At 52.7% G+C, this 10,301-nt stretch overlaps 1 protein-coding gene across 1 annotated transcript in view; it reads left to right on the forward strand.

Annotated features, from left to right (window-relative positions):
- LOC104030558 (acid-sensing ion channel 2) overlaps positions 1-6,202 on the forward strand; it is a 517,517-nt gene extending 511,315 nt beyond the window's left edge. Inside the window, exons 7-10 of the mRNA XM_075722723.1 lie at positions 442-533; positions 2,332-2,411; positions 5,814-5,882; positions 6,101-6,202. Of these exons, the coding sequence (XP_075578838.1) occupies positions 442-533; positions 2,332-2,411; positions 5,814-5,882; positions 6,101-6,202 (343 nt within the window). The remainder of the gene's footprint in view (positions 1-441; positions 534-2,331; positions 2,412-5,813; positions 5,883-6,100) is intronic.
- Positions 6,203-10,301: the final 4,099 nt, after the last annotated feature.

Consider the following 10,301-nt stretch of genomic DNA (forward strand, 5'->3'; position numbering starts at 1 on the left):
AAGGAAGCCCAGGCTTGCTTGCCCTGTCTGAGGTATGGCTGCTCTCTACCTAGTCAGGGCTGTGGACCTCAGGCAGCCACTGTCTTGGAGCTCTCCCAGCCCTGGCCACGTTATTGCCTTGTGGAGGCAGCAAGAATTACTCCATATTAAGCATCCTTTGGACTCTTGCTGTTATCATCAAAGTGAGATCCAGAGCTCAGATCCTGAGAGATCTTGGGGAAACATTTTCCAGCTTCTGCTGAGGCTGCCAGAGTCCTAACGGTGCCCTATGGTCTTGGTCTCCAGGAGGTCCAAGTGTCTGGGGATTGCTGAGGACCCCAGAAAGAGAACAGTCAGGACAGAGAGGGGAATAAAGCCCCAAAGTCCCATTTTTTTTCTTTCCCCAAAGCACATGAGGCTGCTGGTGGCTGATGGGCTGATGCTGTTGTCCTTTTTCTACAGAGAGAATATTCTTGTGCTGGACATATTTTTTGAAGCACTTAACTATGAGACAATTGAGCAGAAGAAAGCCTATGAAGTGGCAGCCTTACTTGGTAAGGAGAGGTCGGGGGTGCATTTGGGAGTCTGTGAGAGTCTTTGCTGGAGTCCATGTGTGTTTATGGGCCAGACAGATGCCATGAGTGGGTGCACAGCTTATGTGCATTGCCTTGAAAATCCCAGCAAGGTCCAGCCACCTTCCTGGCTGGCACACTTTCAACCCCATCCCTTATTTTCCTTCCAACACCAAGCCGTCCCAGGAATGTCCCAGGGACCACAGCTAGTCCGTGTGTCACCCATGAAAGGTTAACATGAGCTGCTCCATCTCAGCTTGCTACAGGGCCCTATTATTTGCAAATCCCGGGGCCGAATGGGTGATGGATGCTCTCTGTGGTGCCCCCCATGCTGGAAGGGGAGTGTGTGGAGGAGGACAACTCTTAAAACCAGCTACCCATCACCTCGTACATGCTCCAAATCTATCCTCCTTTCCAGGGAGGCCAGCCAGGACCCTGAGCCTTTGGGTGATGCCCTGCAGCTTGATGGAGAAGGTGGAGGAGCTGTTGGGTTGCTCAGCTTCAAAATGGGTCAAGCTTTATGGATGCTGGCTACAGATTTGAGTCCTTGGGACCCATTGGGTCTTCGGGGTGGAGGTGTTCAGTCGGGAAAAGCAAGCATGCGCTGTGGCCATGCTCAGCCTTGCAGCTCCCCATGTGCCACCCTGAATCCCCATATCCCTCCTGGGATGCAGGGAGCGACCGGTACCTTTGTTTGAAAGCTGGAGCAGGGCCATCCTGCAGGGCCAGCTGCTATGAGCCTGCCCTGGGACAGGGGACACCGGGGGGAGCAGAGCACCCCATGTCCTGTTGGGTGCCCCACGTCACCCTGCAGTGGTAGCTCTGCAAAACATACACGGCATGAGCCCTTCTGCACTTGCTGTGGGTTCCCCAGGAGTGCTACAGCGAGGCAGAGGAGGCTGGTGATGAAGGCTCTTTGACATAAGCCTCCTTATCTGCACAACCTTGCACAACCCTCGGTCCCAGGGCACTACAGGCTTCGGGCAGAGTCTCATTTTCCCCCAGTCGTCAGCCCCTTTTGAACCTGCACTTTGCCCCCAGGCACCTTTTTTCCTCCCTTTCTTCTGTCTCTGTCTCATGGACACCCACAGCAAAGGTCCCGGAGCCCCTCCACCCACAGGTGACTTTGCTCTGAGCAGCAACACAGTTGAAACACGGGCGTTTCGCAGCAAAATCCATGAGGTTTGTCTTCCCTGAAGCACGCGGTTTGGCATAGCACAGCATCTCACGTCAGGAGTTGTCTTCCCGGCAGATCCCTGGAAGTCTCCTCTCCCCGAGGTGCCTCCTCCCCAGCCCTTCCCCAGCCCTGGGGGATCGCAGGACTCACGCAGAAACAGCCTTGAGATGCTCCCACAAAAACCAGGCCATCTTCCCTCTCCTTTTCCTCTCTTTGGCACGTTTGGGTTTTTTTCCTCAGCTCCAGGGGACGTTACTTAATTCTTCTCCAGCATCTTTCTTCTTCCCCCACCCAGTTTGGGAATCGGGCTGTGGGATTCCTGGGATGAAGCCTGTCTGACTCTGACAGATGGCTTCCTTGGATGCCAGCGCGTGTGTTACAGAGTTATCGCATCCTCGTTAGGCTTCCAGCTGATGGCCTCCTTAACAGGAGAAATGCTTTGCTGGCTGGCAATGTCCTTCCCGGGATGCCTTTGATGCCACTGGAGCTGTTGGTGTTTCTGAGGACAGCAGCACCCAGGGCAGCCGCACTGTGGTTGCACGGGTGCCTCTAAGAGCATTTACCCCGGGGTAAAAGCCATCTGCACGTTGTTCTCTCTCCTAGGTGACATTGGAGGCCAGATGGGGCTATTTATCGGTGCTAGCATCCTTACTATACTAGAGCTCTTCGATTATATATACGAGGTAAGACCCTCGCCCTTTGCCTGATTCCTCTGGCGGGGCGTGGGTTTGCCAGCCTTGATGCCAGGCTGGGGCGGTCGTGGACCAGGACCCTCCATGCCCAATGTGCCCACCTGGATTATTAATTTTAATTAAGGATACTGTATAATTAATGCTCTACAATAGTGCTGTGTAGCGTGGTGCGAAGGTCCCCGCATCAGCGGCGGCTCTGTGTTGGGGGGGGCTGGCATGCAGCCATGGCGTGGCACAGCCAGGTTTGCTTGGCACCCTGCCTCTGCTAACGAGGTTTGCTTCTCGCTTGGGCTAATTAAGCACCGCCTTCCCGTGGCTGTGCTGCTTCCCACCCTGAAGCTTGCACTGGCTGGGGTGCTGGCTGGGGACGTGCTGCTGCACCCTCCTGTCCCCGTCCCCACTTGGGCTTCTCCCAGCAGCATGCTGTTATCATCTCCTAATAAAAACCGGTTTTAATTAATTAATGCCTGAGTCCCAGTCCAGCCGTCAGGTGGGAGAAGCAGTGAGGCAAGACCTTGTACCGCTGCCGGGGGGTGGAAAAACGCAGTCCCTGTTATCTGCTGTCCGCAGCTCTGCCAGCAGCCCTGGAGCAAGGAGCTTTCTAGGAAGCACCGAGGCGAACTCGAGCGTGGTCCCATGGCTCCGCGGTGGCCAAGAGCTGCTGCTCCGGAGAAAAGTGCAAGCCCTCTTTAATGGGAATTATTGCAATGAGCAGTCTGGAGGGGATGTTGCTTTCTGGCAGCCCTCCCTCCTGCCCTCCAGCAGCAGAGTTACAACCCTTAGAATCACAGAATCGTAGAACGCTTTGGGTTGAAAGGGACCTTCAGAGGTCATCTTGTATATCTTTAATCTCTTTTTGCCTAAGCAAGTTCTCCCAGTTAACGCTGATGTCTCAGCCCAGCAGCACAGCTCAGCCTCTCCCAGGGGATTTCGACTTTTCTGTGCCGTGGTGCCAGCGCAGGCCTCGGTGGTCCCATGCTGTCACAGCCTGCCTGCGGGCATCGTCCCTCCAGCATCCTCCACCGCTGCCCCGTGAGTGCAGAGGCAGATTCCAGCTGCTCTCTGCACCTTCCTGCCATTTGCACTTTTTCCACCCCATGTAGTTAGCGATAGGACGAGAGGAAATGGGCTTAAGCTGCGCCAGGGGAGGTTTAGGTTGGAAATTAGGAAAAATTTCTTTATGGAAAGGGTGGTCAAGCATTGGAACAGGCTGCCCAGAGAGGTGGTGGAGTCCCCATCCCTGGAAGTGTTCAAAAAACGGGCAGAGGTGGCACTTGGGGACATGGTTTAGTCTAGTCTACCCTTGATTGGTTTAGAGTGGACTTGGTAGTGTAGGTTAATGGTTGGACTGGATGATCTTAAAGGGCTTTTCCAACCTAAACGATTCTATGATTTTTTCACCTAAATGGGCCACGGTCCAAAATAACCCTCCCTGGAGCATCCTCCCCACCATTGATTTTTCTTCCCAGTCTTCACCGCCACATTGCAGAAGGCTTCATGCTGGGGGTCAGGCTCATGATTTTTGTTTACAAAAGGGGAAACTGAGGCAGGGAGAAGGGCTGCAGCTGGTTGCAAGCTGCTGAGGAGCACCCGGTTTGCACCAAGATGACCCCAGGAACCCAAACACGCAAGAGTGTGTCCTGTTTTATAGCAGGAAAGAATGAGTTTATGGCTTGGGATAGTTTCAAGGAGGATGCAAACACCCACGGAGACAGGCAGTTCCCAGCAAATTTGGCACACCCCAGCCCAAGGTCCTTTGCCCTTGTCCCTGGGAAGCTGTCTTCTGCTAATTCAGCTCATCTGCTCATTGCCTGGTGATTTTAATGCAATGGCTTTGGGCCCCGTGCACCCAAATATGCAATGTCTTAGATGTGCATAGTCCAGCATTCTCCTAGCCCCATCTCAGCCCGGTGCCATGATGGGACCAGGGATTTTTAATCCCATGGGATATTGCAGTCAGGGGTCACTCGTGGCTGTCGCATTAATGTGTGCCAAGCCAGGTGGGTGCATGGGGATGTCAGGCAACCACGGTCTCTGCTCCAAGCTCACCGGGGCATCCTGAAAAACCTCTTAATGTTATTAAAGTTGGCTTTAAGTTTTAAGACAGTCGCTCCCCATCACAGTCCCTTCTGGGCAGCTGTTAGCACTTGGTGGCATTATTCTGCAATAAAATATATTGAAAATTACAAGCATAAAGCTCATAATGGCTTTGGAGTGCAAACAAAACCTGCGCCTCAGTTTATATCTCAGGCTAAATGCACACAATATTTCATTAAAATCGCCTATTCCCGGCTTTCTTGGGGTTCTTTCATAAGAAGGTAATAAGAAACCTTGCAAAGTTTGTATTTTTCTACTCTGTTTTACTCCTTTGTTTGACATCTGCTTACAAAACTTGACGAATAGTTTCCTCTTGCTGGTTTGGTTTTTTTCCCCCTTTTTTCTTCTTCTTTTTGGGCAAACCTGGGTTAAGAGAGGCTCCCTGTGCACCCCTGGGGATGCACCAGCAGGTTCACCCAGCAGTGCCCTATGCAGGGCATCTTCATGGTCACCCCTGACAGATACTTAACCCTCACCAGACAGGGAGAAAAGGAATAAAATGTCTTAAACGATGCCTCATGGTTGATCTGATCTGCTCAGGGTTTCATCAAGGTGGGGTTCAGCGCACCTGAAACTCACTGAGTTTTCAACCAAAGTATTTGTAAACTCTTTGAGGTTGCCAGCAAACAGATACAACTATTCTTTTCTGGTGGGTTAGCCAAAATGCGATGAAATATTGTCCCTAGAGACGGGGTTTTTGCATCGTTCGCTGGGTGCAGTCCTCCTCTTGGTCCTGCCCCAGGGCAGAGCTGTGCTCCTGGGCTCATCGGGGTCCCGAATCCCCACCACGCATCTCCGCATGCCAGCCAGCATCCGCCTCGCTTCCTTAGCAACTGACCCAATTTTTCACGTTTTTAGCTTTCTTCTTTTTTTTTTTCTTTTACCCCAGTAGAAGTTTTTCAGAAAAACCCTCACTTTTCAACCGTTCTGGGATTTCCCTTGAAAATACGTTCTTCAGCAGCAGCAGCTGCCAGGGAAATAATGTGGCTGTGAAGGGAAATGGTGCTCACGTAGCTGACATTTCTCAATAAACCCCCAGATATATTTTAAAAAATTGAGGTTTGGGGTTTTTTTTTTTCTTTCCCACGTGAAGAGTTCAGTTTTGACACGTGGTTTTCTTGGTGGTTTTCGTGGTGGTTTTCTTGGAAAGATTGTCTCCTTCTCCATATGCTTCGGAGGGTGTCCTCCAAACGCGGGGCTGCGGACCCAGCATGCGGACCTCACGGATGCCGACGCAGGCAGGGCAGATCTCTCGCCTGTTCCTGCCCACCTTAACCAAACCTCCCTCTTTTGCAGCTGATCAAGGAGAAGCTATTAGACCTACTTGGAAAGGAGGAAGAGGAAGGGAGCCATGATGAAAACGTGGTAAGGAGCCCCATTGGGAGAGAGGAGGAAATTTGCCTGCGGTCGGCTCCGTAGGCAGGCGAAGTCGCTCGATACGGATGCAGCATTCGGCTCCGGCTTGAGTTATTTCCAAAGGATTGATGCTATGGCTCGGCAAAGGAAAGGAGATAGCAGTTGGGGAGGGACAGGGAGCATCCTGTGGCCCCGGGGTAACCCTGTCCCCCGCTCTCCGTCCGCAGAGCACTTGCGACCCCATGCCAAATCATTCGGAAACCATCAGCCACACTGTGAACGTGCCGCTGCAGGCCACCCTGGGAACGCTGGAGGAGATCGCCTGCTGACACCACCCGACCGCTCCACAGTGCCAACACCTAAGGAAGGAAAACTGCACAGGAAAGCAGGGACCGAGCTCAGGTTTGCCACGGGGGAAAAAAAAAAAAAAAAAAAAAAAAAAAGGAAGAAAATCGCTATGCATTAAAAAAAAAATAAATATATATATATTATATATATATACTCTGCCAAAACCAAGCGAGAGGCGCCTTGGACTTGACTTGTGTTGTCCTTTCCTGTGGGGGGGTTGTCTTCAAGATGTGAAGGCAGCAGCTCATTTTTGAACTGTACAAAACAAAGAGACCACCACCACCACCAAAAACAAAAACCGAAGCCCCGCCATTTCACATACTGCCAAATGTATAAAGCACTTGCATGCCAGTTCTTTTTATGGCAATATATTCCTATCTGTCTTTATAAGCTCTGTTCCTCTTTACAGTCTCTGATTTTCACTACAAGAAGGAACTCGCGGGCCCAGCCATCCCCTGAAATCACCATTACTAACGTCGTAGGCTGAATTAGAATAAAGAAACAAAAAGTCGCAGCTCTTGGATTCTTCTTACGTTCTTGTCCTTCGTGTCAGTCTGTGATGAATCTTAAGCTAAGCCGGGTCCCCCGAGGCCGGGCCACCGCCGGGGCTCCTCAGCGCTACCAGTCACCCCAAGGTGAGCATCCCTGGAGAGGGGCCGGACCGGGTGGCTCTCGGTGGATCCTGCCCCTGGCTGCTGTGTCGTGCTCCTCCGTCTGCAGTGCCCGGATAGTCCGTCTGCGGCGGGTGGGCACAGGGCGGTGGGTTTCTTTTTTCTTTTTTTTTTTTTTTTTTGTTTTTTTTAATTTTTATTTTTTTTTCCCATTAATGGATTCTGTGCTTTCTCCTCGTTCTCATGACTGATATTAAAGCTGGTCTTGTGGAAATGGCCGGGCTGTGTCATTTCTGCCTTGCCCCCCAAGCCGGAGCCCCCGGCGCAGCCTCGGCACAGGGCAAGGGGCGGACACCAGGACAAGCCCATCCCAGGGGCTGCCCGGGGCTGTTCCTCACCCCTTGCTCCCCCTTTTCTCCTCGCGCACCTCCTGATGGGATGGGTGTGATGCCATGGCCGTGCTCGGCCTCCCATGCTCAGCTGCATCCCTGTGATGGTGGGGCCAGCTCTGATGTTGTGCATTGTGGTCGTCTCTTGGAGTCTCATTTATTAGCGACCAGGAGTTTAAATAGAACTGGGTCAAAATGTTGCTGCTTTACCCCAATAAAGAGAGAAGGCAAGTTTCCGGGAGCTCCAGACCCTGCTGGTTTTGTAGCCTGGAGGCATGGGAGCAGGATGCGATGTGTGGGTGTGTTTGCACCTCTGCTAGCTCATGGCTGGGTGCTGCTGAATGGCCAGTGACTGTCACCAATGTAGTGGCCACAGCGGAGAGAATCACAGCTGGACTGTGAAAAGCTGTTTTGGGAGAGCTGATGGAGTCCCAGACCTTGGGAGGGCGTTGAACCAGCCACAGGGAGTGGAGGCCAACCCGGATTTACCCGCAGGGGATGCTGCAGACGGGAGGTGTGTTGGGGTCTGCAGCCAGCTGAGGGACTGAGGACATCCCTGTGCCCTGGAGAAGGTGCAAATCCATTCTCCAAGCCTGTCTTGAGTGCCCGTGTTCATGCAAATTGGGACAAATCCTTCTGCTTCCCAGAGCATGGTGCAAAGGGCTTCCAGTCCGTCACTTGTTCTGGGGTAGACTGTCCCCCAAGGGCAATGTCAAGCAAGCGACCAGCCAAGGGTGCTCAGGGTAGGTCTCTGTCCTGGGCCACCTAAGTCAGGAAGAGTTTCCCTGTGCTTGGAGGGAAGTCCCAGCTGGGCAGCCAGACAGACATCAGTGCACTGCAGCGTCTTGGGGAAGGGCAGGTCCTGTCTCCGCAAAGCCCAGATCATGTACCTCCCCCCATCCCATGCCACCAGCCTGCGCCCCACTGCCCTCCCTGCCACACCGACAGCCGAGCCTTGGAGCAGTGCTCCCACATCTGCCGCTGTGGCTGCCCAAAATAACCTCTGCGAAGCAGCACGTTGGCAGGGCAGCCTCAGCAACGGGCTCTTCCCATGCAGTAAGCTCTGTGCCTTGGAGCTGCCACGCGTCCTTCCCTGGTTGGAACCACTTTGGCTCCTCTCCCTGCTTTTGGCATGGCTTTGGCCGATTCAGTGTTGAGAGCCTTGCTGAGGCAAGAACATGGGGCAGGATTGTAGCCCAGCCTTCCGCCATGCTCACTGTCTGCCAAGGGCAGGCTGAAGTCCTTCTCATCCCTTCTGCACTTGCTCACCAAGCCCAAGCAGCTGCTTTGAGGGTGACCCACCTGTACAGACATGGCACAAGCCATCCAGAATTGCCCATGCAGCCGTCACAGCAGCTCGAGCTATGAGCAGGAATGCAAGGTGTTGTAACACAGCCCTGTGGAGCTGTCCCAGCACCAAAGGCTGGAGCCCATCCCAAGCTCAGCCTCCCGAGCAATGCTCATGGCCTCCCCAAGCCCATAGGACATGGTTCTTCTTGGCTTTCCCTCCAGCAGCTGGGCTGTGGGTCTTCACTGGCTGCTGCAAAGCTGTTCCCTGCTCAGCAGGGTCTTCCTTCAAGTAAGTAAGTGGCTCCACCAAGGAGCCACATGAACACATCCCACAGGCTATTTGGCTGCAACTGCCTCCTCCTTGCCTTTCTCTACAGCAGAAGGTAGTCTACAGCCCCTCAACAATTTTCTTCCTTAGACAAAAATAAAACCAGTAAGGGTCCCAACAGAATACCTGGCTTGTGGGCTTGATCATCCCCAAGAAAACCTTCACCAAGCAAGGAGGCTGGCAGAGTCCTTTCAGACATTGAGGAGCAGCAGATGGGTTTCAATATGATCCTCTCCAGGCTGGCAGAGAAGCGCTTAGCGGGTGTGTGCACAGATGTGTGCCCTCCAAAGGGTTAAGGGTGACAGTGACTCCCAAAGTCATTTCCATGCATATACATTTCCCCCCTTGGCAATTTATTCAATCTCCATTAAGATATTTTGGTAGTGTCATTTGAAGTCTTTGGTGAAGTTTGGTGAGGTGGGACACCATGGGGATGCCCAGAGGTGCTGTGAAGAATTTTCTAATACTACCTATAAAGGAAAGCCACTTGAATGGGAAGGCTGGCACAGGGACGGCATCCCTGATTGCTCCTGAAGTGCACACTCCCCAAGGGACTTGCTGAAGAACTAATTTTGTGTTATCTTTTTCATTATCTCCCAAGACCTGGATGCTGGCCACACATTCATTATCCACGGGATGCCCAGCAGCCATCAGCTGGTAATAAGGGCTCATCAACAGCCTGGCCACGAAGCTGCGAACGTGCCAAGCTCTGTCTCCCGTTGCCAAACCCCTGTGCCAGCCTGGTCCCTGTAGTCCCTTCTGGACCAGTGGAGGGAATTCGTGCCAGGCCTGGCTCAAGGTGACTCATTACAACATCTCCAGGCTCTTAGCCATGCCTGTTGGGTTGAATCAGCCATCAAAGCCCAGCCTGGTCTGGGCTCCTCGTACAAACTGGTCTTTCTATCCCTTATGTTCATTAATGGCTGGGAAGGGGGTTGTCCCTGTATCCATGATGGACCTTTGTACTGTATTTCTGTGTGCTTGAAGGAGCAGGAGTGTCTCTGTCTTTCTTTGTGTTGGAGCCCGAGGGTGAACTTAGGACTTTACAGGATCCAGCCCCTCAAATGCAAAAGCAACTCACTGACAAGAGTGTGGGTATCGAGAGGGGATGACACTGCCAAAAATGCCCGTCCCTAGCAGATAAGCTGGTACCATTGGACACCTAAGCCTGGAGGAGATATCACCAGACTGGGCAAATTTAGTAATCTCAGCTCCTGAGAGCTGGGGTCTTTGCTAAATTTGTGGGGCAGCCCTTTACTAACAGAGGTATTTGAACACTGAGCACGTAGCTCAATCCCAAAAAAGGCACTTTAGGGATCACCACCAAACTGCATTACATCAACACGGCTGGGACAGCAGCAGAGCGTAGCGGGTAGGTTGAAGGACAGACACTGCCCCACGCCGAAAGCAAGCGCACCCAGAAACCAGCCACGCTGGAGGCTTGCAAAGCTTCTGGCTGCCT

Source organism: Pelecanus crispus, chromosome 18, assembly GCF_030463565.1.
Source record: "Pelecanus crispus isolate bPelCri1 chromosome 18, bPelCri1.pri, whole genome shotgun sequence".
NCBI lineage: Eukaryota > Metazoa > Chordata > Aves > Pelecaniformes > Pelecanidae > Pelecanus > Pelecanus crispus.